The 21974-nt window shown below is 28.3% G+C and overlaps 5 protein-coding genes across 5 annotated transcripts; all 5 read left to right on the plus strand.

Annotated features, from left to right (window-relative positions):
• Positions 1–4304: 4304 nt before the first annotated feature.
• LOC139426302 (DNA polymerase delta catalytic subunit-like) lies at positions 4305–4500 on the plus strand (the record flags this gene model as incomplete). Its single annotated transcript, XM_071184548.1, is given in 1 exon segment — positions 4305–4500. A coding segment is annotated over 1 exon segment (196 nt), but the record flags the coding sequence as incomplete, so codon positions are not given.
• Positions 4305–18256, plus strand: LOC122272750 (DNA polymerase delta catalytic subunit; the record flags this gene model as incomplete). The annotated part of the gene is given in 5 exon segments (XM_043056732.2): positions 4305–4647; positions 13071–13435; positions 14706–14872; positions 17342–17587; positions 18146–18256. Coding segments are annotated over 4 exon segments (732 nt in total), but the record flags the coding sequence as incomplete, so codon positions are not given.
• On the plus strand, positions 5559–12974 carry LOC122272751 (DNA polymerase delta catalytic subunit-like). Its single transcript, XM_043056733.2, has 3 exons — positions 5559–5928; positions 7082–7248; positions 12717–12974. The coding sequence occupies exons 1-3, from the start codon at positions 5721–5723 to the stop codon at positions 12972–12974; spliced, it is 633 nt and encodes a 210-aa protein (XP_042912667.1). The 5' UTR covers positions 5559–5720.
• A 1917-nt stretch (positions 18257–20173) lies between the features above and the next one.
• LOC122268268 (tigger transposable element-derived protein 6-like) lies at positions 20174–20962 on the plus strand. The gene is made up of 2 exons (XM_043056731.1): positions 20174–20335; positions 20426–20962. Exons 1-2 carry the CDS (start codon positions 20174–20176, stop codon positions 20960–20962), a joined length of 699 nt encoding a protein of 232 aa, XP_042912665.1.
• On the plus strand, positions 20959–21399 carry LOC139426288 (tigger transposable element-derived protein 6-like). Its single transcript, XM_071184490.1, has one exon. The coding sequence runs from the start codon at positions 20959–20961 to the stop codon at positions 21397–21399; it is 441 nt and encodes a 146-aa protein (XP_071040591.1).
• The last annotated feature ends 575 nt before the right edge of the window (positions 21400–21974 follow it).

Genomic DNA, 21974 nt, shown 5'->3' on the forward strand with positions numbered 1-21974 from the left:
ACTCTTTAAAAAGTTACCAACTTAATTTGACTTCATTCTCATGAATGTCTAAATTTCATAAGGGGCTAAGCACACTATTCGCCCCCTCAATTAAATTTCAGAATAAAGAGTGTTTTCTTTTTTTAAAAAAAACAACTTTGAAGTTGAAAAAAAAAATTTTCGAAAATTACCCATTTAACAACTTTATTTTCACGAATGGCACATTGTTCGCCCTCTCAACCTAAAATCTCAGTAAAATAAAAATTTTGATTTCGAAAATAATTTTAAAGTAGAAAAAGAAATGGTTCCTTTTTTTTTTTTAACTTGACCTCATAGTCACTAACGTCTAAATTTCAAAAGGGGCTAAGCACACTATTCGCTGAGTCCTGCGAAAATCCGATCTAAGAGTGTTCGCTTTGTTTATTTATTTGCGCTCAATACATTGTTCGATTTTGCTATAAAATAGAAAGCCTCTCGCTCGTTCACNCCCTCAATTAAATTAAATTAATTTATTAATTCGACCCCTCAATTTAGTTGAAAAAAATAAGGGTTTTTTTTCCCTCTAAGTTTACTAACAATGGGTCTATTTATTAAAAAGTCGAGCAGCTAAGCAACAGCCATTGCATTTTGAAATAGCCCATTGTGCAGCTCTAGTGCGACGTAAATGAACTACAACAACAACAGCATTTTGAAACGGTTATTTAAATTTAAGTCGAATTAATCTCAAGCAGAGCAGTGTTGCCAGATTGGGCTACAAGTAGCGGATTGGGCTACTTTTAAAAGTCCCCGCTACTCAAAATCGAATTTGGGCTACTCATTATTTTTCAAACGCTACAAATCATAAAAATGAACTACTTTCTTACAGAAATACTTAATAATAATACTTTCTTTTTAAAAATTTCCTTTCCTATTATAAAATGATTCTGAAAAGTTTGCAGTTTCTTTATCTACTTTGAAAAATAATTTTTTTCTTCTTCCTGAGAACGCATCAGCATTAGTTTTGGATTCTTGATTTGTTATGCTGCACAGAGTCTCTCTAGAACATTTGTTTCTCAAGGGGGCCGATAACACCCCCCTTGAGAGACTGAGAGGCTGTGGACTTGTTTTGGGCGGTAAGGAAATGATGAGTGTGATGCAACAATTGTCATTACATATTTATTTCCTATCTTTAAAAAATATCTTTGATTCCTAAGCATATTTTTATTAATAGAATTATATTTAAAATAATTCAAGGACTTTCAAAACGAACATAAAATATATAATTCTTCTCGTATAGATCAATGTAACGGTTTCATTACTAATGCAGATTATTAATTCACTGTCGCGCCTAATCAAAAACAAAAATCGATTTATAACTTTTTATTCTACATTTCTAACCGAAAAAATGTTTCAGTTACATGGTTGTAATAATTTTCATAAATTTGGTGGCGCCTCGTGATCGCCAAGGTATTCTTTTAAACTAAACCCAATATTGATATGCTTTATGGCTATGCTATATTTTAATAAATCGCCAATTTTTGATCTCCTATCCAAGCTTCTCCTGTGTCCGTTGTGAACAAAATTACATGCACTTTTAATTTGGCTTTAGTTTAGGCAGGTCGTGGGGGAATTGTCTCCCAGGGCCTGTCCTTATTAATATTACTATGCAAAATGTATTTAACTTTGAACATTATCATGGATAATATATTTTTATGTTTTGTATCTCGAGCTCTGCAAATATATTAAATAAAAGCTTTTTATTAAATACGATCCGGTTCAAGTGTAATTTTCCTCTTCTGTTTTCATCACAATCTTCAGTTGGCCCAGTATACCATAGAATACCTCATAATATACCTCACCTGATATTCCATCTCAACAGAATTGGCGCGATGAATTTCTATCACTATTATGAGATTGTTTTGTCATTCAAATTTATTTTTAGAACTCCCGAATAAAATTTATCCAAAAGCAATATTAGAGAAAAGAAGATTAAATTAATATAATAAACTAAGATTATATGATACATCATTTGTGCCAGCAATAATATATATATATATGTAATACTAAAAGAAAACACAAATATTTTTAATTCTAAATAGATAAAACTTCTTTGAAAAAAAAAACGCTCTAAAAAGCAGCAGAAATTTCAAAAAANTTTACATTTTTATTACTAGTTAGTGAAAATTCGTTTCGTTGTTTTCTTATGATAAAACATTGAGTTTAGTCAGTGACATATGTATATAGATTCTGTAACTGCTCAAAAGCAGCTATTTATATTGTTTAGTTATAACATTTGAAGAAGATGAGGACAACAGGCATTTTATTTTAAATATTTTTATTAAATTTAATGTCTAATTGTGTGTGATTTGATTATTTCTGGCTTTATTATTACTCTATTATCATCACCTTTTTAAAAGCATTTGTAATCATTTATACTTTTGGTAAAGGTTGACTATTTTACCAGGATACCAAATTTTTTTATTTGGTGTGTATTTGTAATAGTTCTGATTTACGGATACTTTATATCTTGATCTGTGACATCAACTGCAATTTCCGAGGTTCTAAATGGATTTTAAACTCTCAAATTTTTAAAATAAAAGTTTGTCTACGGTTAGCTACAATTTATACCCTTCAAGTTGGTATCAGGTTCTGATACAGAATTATTCATTGCAATGGCCAGCTAGGAACTAAAAATAAAAAATATATATAACAGAAGGAAACTGACTTGTAGGGTATAAATCGTTGCCTCCCCCGACATCTTAGCGACATCCTAGCGATTGTTGTTTGAGCGATAGATCTTATAAATTTTCCCAGTTGGTTACTTTTTATTATTTTTTTTTGTAAATTTCTTACACTGCACTCGGTGATTATTTTGATATGTAGATCAAGATACAGATTTACCCCTATTTCCTCCCCTTCTGTGTTTTTTTTTTTAAAATTTATCACTAGTCATTTGGTGATTATTTTTGCATAGATCATGATTTGGAAGTTTTCTCTCTGATTTTGTTCTCTTCCTTATGTCTTTTTTTTTTGTTGCCTTTTCTTCTTTACGAAATAATTTTAAGTAATTATTAAAAAAATAATAATTTTCCAAATTTATTCACTTTTAGTCACAATAGTTATTTCTAAAATTATTTTTTTGTTATGGTTGTTTTATAATAAAGGGAATTATTATCCTCATATCTTTACTATTTTTAAATGATCTGAATTTTTTTAGCCATCTTAAATTTAATTTATTTGAATAATGCAGTGATTAATGATATACATACACGTTCTACCTATGCATTTAAATATTTATTAATGTGCCACTTATATTTTGATATGAGATTTTAAATCTAAAAAAATATATATATACAGTAGCTATTGGTTTTTTTATTTATTTTAAGACGTTTCATATTTTTTGATGCTAAGAAAGCTACGAGAATGATTATTGAAATGCTTATCAATCAAAAATCTATTAAAACATATTAATAATGCTTATAATTATTTATAAACAATATTATAATTAAGGTATTTAATAATTAAAACTTAAAATTGTTACATAATTATTAAAAAACCATCATTAAAATCATCATTGTTTTTAAACAAACTCAACACCGTGATGGATTTGTAATGAGGTTGACCTAATTTGTCATTTTTCAAATGAGGAGTAAATTATTTAGATCAGAAAGCATTAAAAAGATCATTATTTTTAGTTACTCAAGAGGTTATTGAAAGAACAAGTCTTTTATTATTTATATGCTGATTTTATTTAAAAAGTTTTAACTCTGCAATTTGTAATTAAGTAAACTTAAACTGAATGGGGCATAGTTGAAATATGTTTATTAAATAACAAATCATTTTTCTTTTAGCCAATATAAATTTATAATTTGCAATTTTCATGTCACTTTAATCCACATTTAGGCTCTTATTCTGATTTTAACCATAATATAGTAATTTATATATACATTACCCTTTCTTATGGTTTTTTCCACAGAAAAGCCTTCAATACTAATAAAATCTGACTTCTTTAAAACAGTCACAACCATAAAATGTAAATTATGTTGCATGAATGTAAATTATACTGTATGAAAAAGTATTTATGGCTCAAATCAATAGTTTATTTTTAAAAAAATGCCAACTCAAGCGTTATGAAATATTTAATTATTCATAGCAAAATAGGTAACTANCTTATGAGGAAAATTTTTTATTTTTATTTTTTAAAGAGCGGGAAAATTTATCGAATTTCATTCCGGTTTTTTGGTTTTCCAGTTTTCTGATTTCCGGATAACGGGTTCTGTACTGTATATATATATATTAATTAATTATTTTTAACATGTAACATTTTTAAATTCTTTTTCCTCTCCAGGAGAAGATGTTGAATCAATTTCCAATGCCAAATGGACACGTCCACCTCCCCCGCCTATTGATCCCAAGAAGGATTCTATTATGTTTCAACAACTTGATATTGCATATTATATTGGACAGCCAGTGCCAGGGATGCCTGGCTGTAAGGTTGGACCTGTGCCAATTATGAGAATGTTTGGTGTATCAATGGAATGAAACAGTATTTTATGCCACGTTCATGGATTTCTTCCTTATTTTTTTGTGCCAGCACCACCTGATTTCCAACAATCTGACTGTGCTATGTTTAGGGTATATTTAATTTTTTTTAATCTTTATCATCACCTGATTTCCAGCAATCTGACTGTGCTCTTTTTAGGATATATTTACCTTTTTTTTTTTTTTTTTTTTTTTTTTTTTNCACCACCTGATTTCCAGCAATCTGACTGGTATGTTTAGAATATATTTGCCTTTTTTTCTTATCTATATGTCTTAAGGTGTTTGATAAAAAACCATTATTTGATGTCAAAAAGCTAACCCCTATAATATTAGATAAAATACCTTAAAGTTAAGCATCATTAAAAGGTAATTTTTAACAAATATATTTAGAAATTCTAAACTTATTATTGCCTTAGTTTTACATTTTCCAATAAAACTCTAATGTGTCTCAAATCTCGTTTAAGTTGATAAAACATTACACAGAACTTAATACAAAGCTCTCTGAAGGATGAGGCAATGTACGTTAATTTGGGATAAGCACTTGAAAATCACAATGCACTAGTCTTTAAATATTTGTTAGTATAATTTCAAATAGTATCTAATCTTGATCATTTTCATGTGTAGACAGTCAAATGTACTATATTGGGCAAAATCGAGAGAGGCTGTGGCATAACTACTGCTATAAATATTAAATACCAATTCACTAGTGTATGTAAGACATGCTAACTTGATTCTATCTTGAGCTACCTTTTGATGGATGGAGGTTGACATAGTCGATAAAACATTCCCCTCATGGTGACTTAATATGAAAAATGGCAATTAAAAAAAATAGCCTATTACTTGCTATCTATTTTTTTTTTTGTCGAAAATGCAATTTATTTACATTTTATTATTATTATTTTTTAATAAATATGAATATTTTATAATCTGAAAATTACTTTAGTTCTCACTTGTTTTTTTTTAAAAAAAAAATTTCAGAAATAACCGTTGTAATGTTTTTCATATTTTGAGAAATGTTTATAAAAATATGCCTTGCATTATTAATATTAGTAGGTTTTTTTTAATGGTTTGAAGTTTTAGATTTTTTTAAAAAAAAGATTACAAATTTAAAAAAGTGTCCACTGTTAAAAATGCTAGTTTTGCCACTGACCGGTTGCAAAATTTACTAATTATTACCTATATTATATATATTTTATTAATTTGATTTTTCTTTTAGGTTTATGGTTGACACAAAAGTAGTTGGCTGCAACTGGATTGAAGTGCCACCTGGGAAATATACCTTATTGTCATCTACTTCATCTTCCCGCTGCCAAATTGAATTAAACGTAGCATGGAATGATTTCATAGCACACGAACCAGAAGGAGAATGGTCGAAAATTGCACCTGTTCGTATATTGAGTTTTGATATTGAATGTGCTGGACGAAAGGGTAAATTTTCTTTAGATACCTTTAGTAAGTTCACCAGAAGTTGGCTCTTGGCTCCGTCTTCATCATGTGGTATCCGACGATACTTTTTTGCAATTTTTGGGAGAAGGATGCGAACAATCCTGAACATAGTTGCTATTTGGCTATCGTATGACAAAAATATTTATTTCACAATCTTCATGTGCATTTTTTTTTCACATTAAATATTTCAAAACTTTGATGATATTTCTCTCTTCTGAATAATTTGTCCTTTTTGAGATATTTTGCTGCAATATATATTTAATTAGCTATAATAACAAAAGGTATAATAGCAGACGATAAAGCGAAGAAAGTGATTGAAAAAAGAATTCATTGTTTGCGTTTGGCGCACATTAAGGGTTGTTTTGATTTCTCCTCTTAGTTCCAAACTGAAATGAACTCTTCGTACAAGGAGGTGGAGCCAAATGCCAACTCCTGGTGAACAAATTATACCTTTTTGCATTTGAGAAATTTAATATAATATTATTTCAATGTCATTTATTCTTAGTTTCAGGATTAAGAATCCAGTTAAGTTTAAAAACTATAATGTTTTATAATTATGTAAGTGACTATGAGGCTTAAACCTTTTTCTAATTTATCATTATGATTGCAATGTGACAGTTTAAAGTGTAGTTATTATCTCTAAAAAGTATGATTATGTGATTTAAAATGATGTGACTATGCAGCTTAAACCTTTTCTTATTTAGGTTTGCAGTTTTAATGTAAACTTGTTCAAATATATTTGAACTCATTTTAACATTTAGTTTTATATGTATTTAAAGATTTTGTATTTAAAGATTATGTATTTGAAGATAGTAAATGCGTTTAAAGATGTTTGAAATATTTTACCTTTTAATGAAGAATCTTATATGCAACTATAAGGTACTTAACTCACTTTTATTTTTGATGAAGAATCTTATATGCAACTATAGGGTATTTAATTTGCTTTAATTTTTGATGAAGAATCTTGTATGCAACTATAAGGTGTTTGATTGCATAAAATGAACTATTTTAAGCTAATTTATTTAAAATTCCTATTTGTCAACAATGTTTTATAACATTGCTTTTATTTTTACTTTAAATTTTTGTCAAAAATTCCTCTTATGAATGATATGTTTATATATGAGTTTTATGTTAGGTGTGTTTCCTGAACCTCAGCATGATCCGGTCATTCAGATAGCAAACATGGTGATAAGGCAAGGTGAAAAAGGTCCCTTCATTCGTAACGTATTCACGCTCAATTCATGTGCTCCCATCATCGGATCACAGGTTTTGTCCTACCAGAGTGAACAGGCTCTTTTGAAAGTAAGTTATTTGAAAAATTCATTTGCAGGGCTTTAAATTTTATGGTAGTTTTGAACTTAGACTTGAACCTTTATAAAATAAATTATCTGTGATTCCCTGGAAATTCAATGTAAATGAATATGTTTTTGATTTCATGTTTTTGGTCTGTATTTTTTTCACAAAATGGCATAATTCACCATAATTGTGAAAAAAAATTTATTTAAATACATTTAAGCATTAGTGCCAGCTTTTTCTAACCTTTTTTACAACTTTTTCAAAAATTGGTTTCTCCATGTTATTCAATAGGAGAGTAGTACATAGCGAGTAAATTTCTGCGCAATTTTACCCAGAGGCTCAAGGCTTTAAAGGTTAATTAATTTTTTGAAGAAGGAATAAAATTTTTTTAGGAACATGTAGACAAATCAATGGAAATATGTACAGACTAATAATCTTTTAGTTACTGGTCCTTTTGGACTGTTGACTTAATTTTCTTAATTTCTATCTTTGCATATGATTATATTTTTTTTAATGGATTGAAATACATAAGCCTAGCTATTAAATATCTTCTCTCTATATTTTCATAATCTGGGATCAGAATGGCCAGTTTGCTATGGTTGTATATACAATTTGCCTGTCCGTTTCCCTTGTTTGAAATTATGTACTAGAAAGCCGTTATTTAAGATATTTAATCAATGGCAAGAGACGGCAATATTTAAGCAATTTTTTTATATTTTTAAAATCATTTTAAATTCACTCAGCTATTTTTTAATGCCCTTAAAATGTCTTTACTCTTTCTTTTGTTATTGTTTTTCACTTTTCTGTACAGACTTTCAAGGTCTTAAAATGTTCTTATTTAGGATAATAAATAACATTGGTTGTTAAAATTTAAGTTTTTTGTGGTTTAAAAAAGAGGATTCACGTTAAACATTTGAGTAAGAACAATGTTAAAAATGTAGCTTATTAAACTATCTACTATTCATTTTGTAATATTTTTTTATTTAGTAGGGAAAAGATTGACAACTTCTTGAGGGAGACTCCTTAATTGTATGCATTTTAATCTTCTATTAGACAATCCTAATACCTGGGTGTAGATGATTCTATATGCTCTACGCTGCCTCAACCATTTCATGTACCATAATGTGGCTGAGTGGTTGCGCTTAGTGCTCTCATGCCACAGATCCTGGGTTCGATCCTCGGGCCGGGCAAGGTTGGCTCAGCCTTTCATCTCTTCAGTGGGTCGATAAATGAGTGCTGAGCATGCTTGGGAACCAAACACTGGGGGTTCGACTGAGCACCTAACCGGTGTTGTAAAATAGGGGCCAGCTTACTAAGTATAAGATATTGAAGACATCTATTACTACTCAAGAATTCACTTCATGGAAAACTGTACAACTATATTTATTGAATATAAATCTTTAAATATAAAGTAGGAAAAACTACATTCAATTAAACTAAACATAACTCTTTAACATCACATAGCTCTCTCTAAACATAACATAAGAGAAGAAATATCCTCTATCCAAAGCAAAGATATAACTGACTAAAAACAGAAACACCCACTTCCTTCTAGTTGAGATAACAGGAAGTGACCCAACTTCCCCTAGGAAGTGACCCAACTTCCCATAGGAAGTGACCCAACTTCCCATAGAAAGTGGCACAGCCAAGAGGAAAATACTGCCCATCTATTTGTTTACATTTTCCAACAACCAGAACATCTGCTCCTACATCCCAGAGCCCAAGGTCAAGAAAACTGAGATGCGCACAGTAGGCCTTGGCCCTCTATGGGCTGTCGCACCACTGTGTTTAGTATACGGGGATGAGATTTTTCCGCTTTTTAGCGGATTTCCGCTTTTTTCACTTTTATCTATTGAATTTCAGCTGTTTTATAAAAAATTCAGATTTTTCTAAAAATTCCACTTTTTTTAATATAAGTATTCCGTTTTTTCAGAAAATTTACCGATTTTCAAAGAGAAACAGAAACTACAAACTACATAGCTACCAATCCTTTCTCATTTTTACTTATTTTAGCTATTTTCTCCCTTTTACTCGCAGCAGATAAGATTTTCCGAATTTTTTACCCGCCCTCCAAATATATCCGATTTTTGTAGTTCAAACGACGCTGCTTCTGACAAGCCTTTTAGAGGTCCCAAGCCTGGAATCTGCTAATATCTCGATTCTTATTCACACAATTTTAATATCAAACAAAGTTTTTCATATTTGCGTGTTGCCATTCTTATTCACACGATTTGAATATTGTACGTTGCGATTCTTATTTACGAGATTTAAAAGTCCGATATTGTGATTCGTATTTACGCCTTTTTAAGAACCTATGTAACGATTCGTATTCACGCAAGTTTAAAATTCAATGACTTCATTTGCTCATGCGGTTTATAATATCAAACATTGATTTTCGTATTTATACGTGATTTTAAAATAAGGCATTGGGATTCGCATTCACGCATTCTAAAAATTCATAATTCTTATTTATGCAATCTAAAAATTATGCATCATGATCTGTATTTACACGATCTAAAAATTATGAATCGTGATTTATATTTACGCGTTTTAAAAATTCTATATCCCAGTTTGTATTTTCTCATTTTCAAAATCGTATATCTAGTTTCATATTCATCTGATTTCCAAATCCATAATTGTTATTCATATTCACGCAATTTTAGGATCAACTTTCGCGATTCTTGTAAGAAGTAATTTAAAAAAAAAAATAGTTACTATAAAGGTGACTGATTTTCAAACGACGATTATTAGTAGTATATGTAAGTGTTACAACATCAAAGAAACTGGAAGGGAATATATTTAAAACTTACATTCTGTGCTTGCAAGGAAGAAAAAATAGGATTTGTTGATAGGATTTGTCACAAGATGTTTGAAGATGGACTAACGACTAAATATAGCAAGCATAAAAGATTTAGCAAACAAAAGCAATCACTTAAAAAGGGATTTAATTTAATATTTTTTTTTGGAAAAAGAGTTAATTAACTCATCATTAAAATTTTATTTATACTTGCTGTTATTTATGCTATAAAATGCAAAATTCTTATCAATTAAAAAACAATTATCTAAACAGTTGCTGATTGTCATGTAATTTTTCAAACTAAAATAGCAATTTTTGTGTGTTAAGGAGTTACTATATATTTCTACTTCGCTGTTATTGATATGTTTCAAAGGGCTCTAGTTAGATTAGACTATAATATGAACATAATGATTCGATCCATTGTTAAAGTTTTTTTTCCCAATATAATTTAAAAAATAATATTACTGATATATTTTGCTATAAATCACATAACAGTATCTATTAAAAGAAATGAAATATTAATGTATATACTCAGTAGTTTTAATTGGCTAAACCAGGTAGTTTTTCAAGTAATAGTTGTCTCTTATGTGAACTGAGGAAAAATATAATTTCCAGCTTTATTTTTTCAATTGGTAATTTTTATTTTCACTAAATGTTAAGTATCAATGTGATCATTTATATAATAATAGATTAGTACACAATTGTATGTCAACACATTATTTATTACCTTAAACTGTCTGGAATTTATTATTAAAGGGTTGCGCTTGCGTAAAATTTACTATTGTGGAAATTCAGCTTTTTTGCCTTCTGGTTAATCTCATCCCTGAGTATAGTATAATGAGCATATACCATCCACATACCAAGTAGCATGTTTGCAGGCATTTATTTAGAAAACTTATGAATAAAAAACACTGGTTACAATTAACTTGGTATCATCAGAAGGTGCAAATATTATAATCTTGAATATTATTGTCTTTTGAAAGAGAAAACATTTCTGATTTATTTTTAAATTGATAAAAAAAGTAATTGCTCTGAATATTTAACAATATTGTATTAGAAAAATGTACTTACTTTTTTTTCAAACTAGTTTAAATGTTAAAAATAATATTAAAAAATCAGGATTTTTATTAAGAATAATGAATATTGTATTGTAATTAAGAGTTATGAAGAAAATCTAATGTTTAAGTAATATTTATGTGCATGAGATGTACATTGCTGCACTATCTTACTATTCTAGCAAAATTTTTATTGCACAGCACACCTAATCATAGTAGTCTGACAACTCTGGATGATAAATAAAGAGAATATGTCACCTTTATTTGTTTGGCTTATTTTTTTTTTTGAACATGAATTTAAAAAAAACTGTTCTTAACTTTGAAAATGGTTATTAGGGAAACATATTTCTATATTTATAAAATTAGTTCTTTTATTTTGAACTCAAAAGCGTAATGGAAAGTACTAATATATTTTTTTAGTATATCCTTTTTATAATTTATTCAAAATAGTGTTGTTAGAAAAATTTTATTATTTTCTTCAGAAATATTTGCTATCTTTTTTTTTATTGGCATTTTACTTTAAATAATTTATAAAAGCAACCGATGTATTAAATAAATAGTGGATTATTGGTTGGATCTAAATATAATAAGAGGTGCCAAAAATAATTACTTGTTTAAAAAAATTTTGACTTTCTGAACACTTTCCACAGAACCCCAGGGTTCCATGGAACACTATTTGGGAACTGTTTATCTATAGTGTGCCCACCACATATTGAAGTTCTGAAAACACTTTATTTTATCAAGCAGCTGATTTCTTAAATTGGAATATCGGGGCACTAGAATACTTATGGAAAAAGCTTCAAATTTAAACTTTACAAATACATTCAAACTTGAACCAATTGCTATTTTTCAAATTGTATATTTTTCTATAATTTATTTTTGAAATTTTAATTAATTAAACATCTGCTTCAATTTTCAATGGTCTTAAAATATTAGCGTATTTGCTTGATTAGCAAAATTTGATGTTAAAAATTCAACATAATGTGCAAGTACTTTTTTCTTTGGTTTGAAGTTCGTTTTGAAATATCAAACGTTTTTCAAATTTCTCCGATAGATAAATATTCAATGGTCAATGAAATCTTATTCAATGATCAAATGATTGATGATCATTGATATTGAATGGTGATAAACATTCCATAACTTCTCCTTATTCATAAACAGTTTTTATCTGGATTTTTTTTACAATCTCATGCATTTCTTTACATAATTTTTTTATAAAACTCTTACCCATCAATTTCCCAACGAAATGTTATCTACATCATTATCTTTGTTCTTTTTGTTTGTAAGCGGGCAGAAAAAAATTTGAAATTAAATTGCTACACATCTTCCAAAACTTGAGAAATGTTATTAAAAGATGGCTTTTGCATATTCAAATAACATAATAATTCTGTTCTTGCAGATTTGATTTGATTTATAATTAATTGATTTTATTAGTGTTATTATAGTATGTTTTACTATGTTAAAATCTTTATATAAATGTTACTAATATTTAATAATGAAAAATCTTTAGTTAGTTTGAAAAATTAACATAATTTTATTCATTTTTGAAATGAGGAAATGTTGATTCAATGACTTATTTTCTTCCTATATGATTCTAACGAACCTATGCTCTCTAATTTTAGGAATGGGCTGATTTTATTCGTGCTGTTGATCCTGACATCATCACTGGTTACAACATTCAGAACTTTGATTTCCCGTACCTCATAAATAGGGCCAATCACTTAAAGATCAGTAGTTTTCCCTTTCTGGGAAGAATTAAAAACATAAGAACTATCATCCGAGATTCCGTTCTTCAATCAAGGCAGATGGGAAAACGTGAAAACAAAATTATCAATATCGAAGGGAGAATACAGCTCGATTTATTACAAGTAAATCATTAAAATAAAATATCTCTAAAATCGTATTACAAATNGTAATGTTTTTTATATTTTGAGAAATGTTTAAAAAAATATGCCTTACATTATTAATATTAGCAGTTTTTTTTAATGGTTTGAAGTTTTAGATTTTTTTTGAAAAAAGATTACAAATTTAAAAAAGTGTCCACTGTTAAAAATGCCCCTGACCAGTAGCAAAATTTACTAATTATTACCTATATTATATATATTTTATTAATTTGATTTTTCTTTTAGGTTTATGGTTGACACAAAAGTAGTTGGCTGCAACTGGATTGAAGTGCCACCTGGGAAATATACCTTATTGTCATCTACTTCATCTTCCCGCTGCCAAATTGAATTAAACGTGGCATGGAATGATTTCATAGCACACGAACCAGAAGGAGAATGGTCGAAAATTGCACCTGTTCGTATATTGAGTTTTGATATTGAATGTGCTGGACGAAAGGGTAAATTTTCTTTAGATACCTTTAGTTAGTTCACCAGAAGTTGGCTCTTGGCTCCATCTTCATCATGTGGTATCCGACGATACTTTTTTGCAATTTTTGGGAGAAGGATGTGAACAATCCTGAACAAGGTTGCTATTTGGCTATCGTATGACAAAAATATTTATTTCACTATCTTTATGAGCATTTTATTCACATGAAATATTTCAAAAGTTTGATGATATTTCTCTTTTCTGAATAATTTGTCCTTTTTGAGACATTTTGCTGCAATATATATTTAATTAGCTAGAGTAACGAAAGGTATAATAGCAGACGATAAAGTGAAGAAAGTGATTGAAAAAATAATTCATTTTTTTCGTTTGGCGCACATTAAGGGTTGTTTTGATTTCTCCTCTTAGTTCTGCACTGAAATGAACTCTTCGTACAAGGAGGTGGAGCCAAATGCCAACTCCTGGTGAACAAATTATACCTTCTTACATTTGAGAAATTTAATATAATATTATTTCAATGTCATTAATTCTTAGTTTCAGGATTAAGAATCCAGTTAAGTTTAAAAACTATAATGTTTTATAATTATGTAAGTGACTATGAGGCTTAAACCTTTTTCTAATTTATCATTATGATTGTAATGTGACAGTTTAAAGTGTAGTTATAATCTCTAAAAAGTATGATTATGTGATTTAAAATGATGTCACTATGCAGCTTAAACCTTTTCTTATTTATGTTTGCAGTTTTATGTAAACTTGTTCAAATATATTTGAACTCATTTTAACATTTAGTTTTATATGTATTTAAAGATTTTGTATTTAAAGATTATGTATTTGAAAATAGTATATGCGCTTAAAGATGTTTGAAATAGTTTTATCTTTTAATGAAGAATCTTATAGATAACTATAAGGTACTTAACTCACTTTTATTTTTGATGAAGAATCTTATATGCAATTATAGGGTATTTAATTTGCTTTAATTTTTGGTGAAGAATCTTGTATGCAACTATAAGGTATTTGATTGCATAAAATGAACTATTTTAAGCTAATTTATTTAAAATTCCTATTTGTCAACAATGTTTTATAACATTGNTTTTGATGAAGAATCTTGTATGTAACTAAAAGGTATTTGATTGCATAAAATGAACTATTTTAAGCTAATTTATTTAAAATTCCTATTTGTCAACAATGTTTTATAACATTGCTTTTATTTTTACTTTAAATTTTTGTCAAAAATTCCTCTTATGAATGATATGTTTATATATGAGTCTTATGTTTTATGTTAGGTGTGTTTCCTGAACCTCAGCATGATCCGGTCATTCAGATAGCAAACATGGTGATAAGGCAAGGTGAAAAAGGTCCCTTCATTCGTAACGTATTCACGCTCAATTCATGTGCTCCCATCATCGGATCACAGGTTTTGTCCTACCAGAGTGAACAGGCTCTTTTGAAAGTAAGTTATTTGAAAAATTCATTTGCAGGGCTTTAAATTTTATGGTAGTTTTGAACTTAGACTTGAACCTTTATAAAATAAATTATCTGTGGTTCCCTGGAAATTCAATGTAAATGAATATGTTTTTGATTTCATGTTTTTGGTCTGTATTTTTTTCACAAAATGGCATAATTCACCATAATTGTGAACAATTTTTTATTTAAATACATTTAAGCATTAGTGCCAGCTTTTTCTAACCTTTTTTACGACTTTTTCAAAAATTGGTTTCTGCATGTTATTTAATAGGAGAGTAGTACATAGCGAGTAAATTTCTGCACAATTTTACCCAGAGGCTCAAGGCTTGAAAGGTTAATTAATTTTTTTAAAGAAGGAATAAAATTTTTTTAGGAACATGTAAACAAATCAATGGAAATATGTACAGACTAATAATCTTTTAGTTACTGGTCCTTTTGCATATGATTTCATTTCTCTATTATCTTCTTTTGCATATGATTGCATCCTATCTTTGCATATGATTACATTTTTTTTAATGGATTGAAATACATGAGCCTAGCTATTAAATATTCTCTATATTTTTATAATCTAGGATCAGAATGGCCAGTTTGCTATGGTTGTATATACAATTTGCCTCTCCGTTTCCCTTGTTTGAAATTATGTACTAGAAAGCCATTATTTAAGATATTTAATAAATGTCAAGAGACGGCAATATTTAAGCAGTTTTTTTATATTTTTAAATTCACTCAGCTATTTTTTAATGCCCTTGAAAGAGAAAACATTTCTGATTTATTTTTAAATTTATAAAAAAAGTAATTGCTCTGAATATTTAACAATATTGTATTAGAAAAATGTACTTACTGTTTTGTTTCAAACTAGTTTAAATGTTAAAAATAATATTAAAAAATCAGGATTTTTATTAAGAATAATGAATATTGTATTGTAATTAAAAGTTATGAAGAAAATCTAATGTTTAAGTAATATTTATATGCATGAGATGTACATTGCTGCACTATCTTACTATTCTAGCAAAATTTTTATTGCACAACACGCCTAATAATAGTAGTCTGACAACTCTGGATGATAAATAAAGAGAAGATGTCACCTTTATTTGTTTGGCTTATTTTTTTTTTTTTTTTTTAACATAAATTTAAAAAAACTGTTCTAAACTTTGAAAATGGTTATTAGGGAAACATATTTCTATATCTATAAAATTAGTTATTTTATTTTGAACTCAAAAGTATAATGGGGAGTACTAATATATTTTTTTAGTATATCCTTTTTATAATTTATTCAAAATAGTGTTGTTAGAAAAAATTGTATTATTTTCTTCAGAAAAATTTACTATCTTTTTTTTTTATTGGCATTTTACTTTAAATAATTTCATAAAAGCAACCGATGTATTAAATAAATAATGGATTATTGGTTGGATCTAAATATAATAAGAGGTGCCAAAAATAATTACTTGTTTAAAAAAATTTTGACTTTCTGAACACTTTCAACTATTCCACAGAACCCCAGGGTTCCATGAAACACTATTTGGGAACTGTTGATCTATAGTGTATACAGTGCCCACCACATATTGAAGTTATGTTCATTCTGAAAACACTTTATTTTATCAAGCAGCTGATTTCTTAAATCGGAACATCGGGGCACTAGAATACTTATGGAGAAAATTTCAAATTTAAACTTTACAAATACATTAAAACTTGAATTAATTGCTAGTTTATAAATTGTATATTTTTCCATAATTTAGTTTTTAAATTTAAATTAATTAAACATCAGCTTCAATATTCAATGTACAGAAAGGTCTTAAAATATTAGCGTATTTGCTTGATTAGCAAAATTTGATGTTGAAAATTCAACATAATGTGCAAGTGCTTTTTTCTTTGGTTTGAAGCTCGTTATGAAATATCAAATGTTTTTCAAATATCTCCGATAGATAAACATTCAATGGTCAATGAAATCTTATTCAATGATCAAATGATTGATGATCATTGATATTGAATGATGATAAACATTCCATAACTTCTCCCTATTCATAAACAGTTTTTATCTGAATTTTTTTTTAAACTTTTACCCATCAATTTCCCAACGAAATGTTATCTACATCATTATCTTTGTTCTTTTTGTTTGTAAAAGGGCAGAAAAAAATTTGAAATTTAATTACTACACATCTTCCAAAACTTGAGAAATGTTATTAAAAGATGGCTTTTGCATATTCAAATAACATAATAATTCTGTTCTTGCAGATTTGATTTGATTTATAATTTATTGATTTTATTAGTGTTATTATATTATGTTTTACTATGTTGTAATCTTTATATAAATGTTACTATTATTTAATAATGAAAAATCTTTAGTTAGTTTGAAAAATTAACATAATTTTATTCATTTTTGAAATGAGGAAATGTTGATTCAATGACTTATTTTCTTCCTATATGATTCTAACGAACCTATGTTCTCTAATTTTAGGAATGGGCTGATTTTATTCGTGCTGTTGATCCTGACATCATCACTGGTTACAACATTCAGAACTTTGATTTCCCGTACCTCATAAATAGGGCCAATCACTTAAAGATCAGTAGTTTTCCCTTTCTGGGAAGAATTAAAAACATAAGAACTATCATCCGAGATTCCGTTCTTCAATCAAGGCAGATGGGAAAACGTGAAAACAAAATTATCAATATCGAAGGGAGAATACAGCTCGATTTATTACAAGTAAATCATTAAAATAAAATATCTCTAAAATCGTATTACAAATAATTAATAAATTAGTCCCAGAAAGTTTCAAATTTTTTTGAATGGTGTTTTAGCTGTTTTAATAAAGGGTTTGAAATGAAAATTTCGAAATGTATTTTAACAAAATGTTAATAAGCTGTTTTTATGTAAAAATCTTTTATAATTAATGTAACATTATCACATTTTAAGTGAAACTACTTTTTCTTGCTTGTGTCGAACCATTGAATTGCAGGTAAATAAGACACACTTGTTTTTTTGCATTGTGATATTAAAATATATATTTTTTAAAGCAAGATAAACTTTTTTAGCTATTCAATCAAATTTAAATAAATTTTTTTATAATCAATTAAATTTTGAAACAGACTAATATTTAATATCAAAACAGGAATAACAGCCTTAAATTGTGCTACATTTAAGGCTACCATGTAACAAATTTGAGGTTACTTCTTTACAAGCTTTTTTATCAAATGAAATAGTTCTTATTATAAATGATTTATACTAATATTTTTTTATTGTAATTGTTATTTAAAATTACAGATTCTCGTCCGAGATTATAAATTGCGTTCATACACTTTAAATGCTGTCAGTTATCATTTCCTTCAAGAACAAAAAGAAGATGTACAGCATACAATAATTACAGATTTGCAGGTATAATGATTTTCTAATTTTATAAAATTCAATCGTAAATTAACATTCATTTAATGCTTATTATATTATGTATTTATAGTGTAACAGTATAAAATACAAGCATTCCTCTGATTCACAATTTTTAGCTTTTTTATAAATTTCTTTTATTTACTATTTTTAAATATATTCATTTTCATTCAAAAATAGTCACACAGCTGGATGTTTTCTATGGTGTTTTTCTCAAAATTTATAAAACTAATCAGATGAAATTAATTCATTGATTGATAAAGATTGAGTTCAGGTATTAGCAGTTCTGTTTTTTCAACCATTTCTTATTAGAGTATTATTCACTAATTAATTTTTGTAAAATTAAAAGTTTTGCCAATAAGTTTTAATATTTCTGTAGTTAATTTTTGTTATCTTATGTAGTCATTTATATTAATAGTTTAATATATATATTTAGATATTTAGTTTTATTTAATTAAAACTTGGTTATTCAGTTATACTTAACTACAATTATAAGACTAAAGAAGATGAAATTTTTAAGCCATTAATTGATAAAGATTGAGTTTATGTATTAGCAGTTTGGTTTTTTCAACCGTTTCTTGTTAAGGGATTATTCACTAATTAATTTTTGTAAAATTACAAGTTTTGCCAATAATTATAAGTTTAAAATTTCCGCAGTTAATTTTGTTATCTATGTAGTCATTTATATTAATAGTCTGATATATTTTTTTCGAAATTTAGTTTTATTTAATTAAAACTTGGGTATATTGCATTCAGTTATTCTAAGCTGCATTTGTATTTTCTGACAAATTAGTTAATTAATATAATATATCAATAATTTTGCTTAAAATTTAAAAAAACATCAATAAATTATTATAAATAATAATAATAATATTATAATTATTAGTATTATATATATGTATAAATACAAGAAAGCACAAAGAAAGTTGAGAAAAACAATAAGTATCATTAATTGTGCAAAAGCTGCAAGTAAACAGTACTCATTAGATAAGTTACGGATGAAGATAAAACAAAGAAAAATTTTAGACATATGAAAAGGGGGGGGGGAAATAATAAGTAAAAAAATAACAAACAGTTTAAAAATATATATATACATATATAATCGTGTGAGCTGATGAAAAGATTATATCTTTTTTTTTCCAGTTTTTTTTTTAAATAAAATTTCATCCCCTTCTTTTAATTTTTTTTAAACTATTTGTTATTTTTTTTACTAATTATTTCCTCCCCCCTTTTTATATGTCTATAATTTTTCTTTGTTTTATCTTCATCTGTAACTTATATATATATAGTCGAATCCCGTTTTTGCGAAATTCGAAATAGCGAAAATTTCAAAGTAACGAATATTTTCCGAATCCCCAAATGTATTTCCATGTGAACAATGTATAAAAAATACCGATATTACGAAATCAATTATCCGATTTAGCGAAGGTGAAAATGAACGCCAGGTCTTATTTTCTTTGATGAACAAGACACATTTCTTCAAAAATGTTCTCAGAAATGAAATGTTTTATCACCCTTAAAATACTAATAAGTTTCAAATGTGAAAAACCTGTCAAAAAAAGAAGAATCACTGAAAAGAGACCACCCTGAGTTGACCCTTGCATTGATTCATTCATGTTTTAAGAAGTCAAAATACACATGCTTTTAAAAGAAGGAATTCTATTCAATAGAAAGTGCTTGTAAAGAATGATAGATTCGAAGTGACCACCCTTAGCAGAACAATTCCTTCCTTGAATTACAACAGACTAAATAGGGGGGGGGGGCTGTTCTAGGAACTCAAGGTGTAAAAGGGGTGTAAACAAGTTTCAGAAAATTACCAGAGTGGTGTGCAACTTCAATAGGAGAAGGTTAGTTAAATCAGTTTGTCTGCTTTCAACGTTTGCAAGCATTTTGTTTTCCTTTTTAAGCATAATGAGTGGTCAAAAGCGTAAGCAATTTCCCATTAAGGAAAAACTGGAAATTATTTCAGAAGTTGATCATGGGATAAAAAAAGCTGACGTTGCAACAAAGTATGGACTATCCCCATCTACTCTATCTACTTTTTTAAAAAATCGAACGAAGTTGGAACAGCAAGTGCAATCAGCATTGATCGGATCACATAGAAAAAAGATATGACTTTCAAATTTGCAAGATGTAGATTCAGCTGTTTTTACATGGTTGCAGGATATTCGATCCCGAAACATTCCAATTTCCGGGCCCCTCATTCGTGAAAAGGCTTTAGAATTTGCAAGAACTTTTGGAAACGAAAATTTTCAAGCAAGTGTTGGTTGGTTGAATCGATTCAAGGAACGTTATGGTATTGTTGCAAAGCAAATTTGTGGTGAAGCTAACTCTGTTGATTTAAAAGCTGTGAATGACTGGAAATCAGAAAAAATATCGGATGCAATTAAGTCTTATGATCCTTCTGATGTTTTCAACGCAGACGAAGCGGGAATTTTTTCCCAGTTGTTACCAAACAAAACCTTGGCGTTTAAAAAGGATAAATGCATTGGAGACAAAAATTCAAAACTGCGTTTAACTGCTTTGTTTTGCTGTAATATGTCAGGCACTGAAAAGAGAAAAGTTATGATTATCGGCAAATCTGCCAAACCTAGGTGCCTAAAAAATGTAAATTCACTACCTTGTGATTATAGATCTAGCCGCAAAGCGTGGATGACGACTGGAATATTTAATGAGTGGTTAAGTTTGAGGAAGATATGAAACGTAAGAGAAGAAAAATTCTGCTTCTTATTGATAATTGTTCACCCCACAATGAGCCACCAAAATTGGAATGTATTCACATCGAATACGTTCCTCCTAATTGTACGTCAATTTTACAACTTCTTGACCAGTGTATAATTAAAGTGGCAAAGGGAAAGTATCGTACACAACATCTGAGGCGTATGCTTGTGCAAATCGGAAACAAAGAAGCAATTACGAAACCAGATGTAAAACAAGCAATGGATATGATTGCTGGAGCATGGAAAGACATTAGCCAAAAAGTCATCTGTAATGGATGGAAGAAAGCAAATTTAATTTCGGCAATTGACAATGAAACAGTCGATGAAATTAATGATGTTATCATCGATTTCCAGCCTTTATGGCAGTGTTTCCCAAAGTGTGGTACGCGTACCCCCAGGGGTACGGGAACAGTTTAGCGGGGGTACGCGTTCTTATGCGAAATATTTTGCAACAAACGAAAATTTCAAAATTTTTTATTTAAAAACAAAGCTAGTCATGAAAATTTACGATTACGTATTTTTCTATTGGCTATTTTTTGCAGAGTTAGCAGTTAATAATAATTAGTGGTATCAACAGCCAATTGTGATTTTTAACTTTTGTGCAAATTTTTTTATCACAGCAAAAACAATATCATCCTTCTCACGAATGCAAATAAACTTATTAATAAAACCTTGTATCAAAAAAGAAAAATAAATATATTTTTAAAAAAATACAATCATTTTTTTATTAGTGGTACATAGCGTTGCGAAAAATTTGGAAAGGGTACACAAAAGTCATAAGTTTGGGAAACACTGCTTTATGGGAACATGTGACAAAAGAAACATCAGTGCCAAACGAAGTCAGTCTTGACGATTTTCTGACTGCAGATGATGATGCTAGAACATGCGAAGCATTGACAGACAATGATATTGTACGTATGATTCAAGAAAACAAACAAAAATCACTTTCGGACAGCAGCAAAAATGAAGAATGTCCAGAAGAAAACAATGTA

This window comes from Parasteatoda tepidariorum, chromosome 8, assembly GCF_043381705.1.
Source record: "Parasteatoda tepidariorum isolate YZ-2023 chromosome 8, CAS_Ptep_4.0, whole genome shotgun sequence".
Lineage (NCBI taxonomy): Eukaryota > Metazoa > Arthropoda > Arachnida > Araneae > Theridiidae > Parasteatoda > Parasteatoda tepidariorum.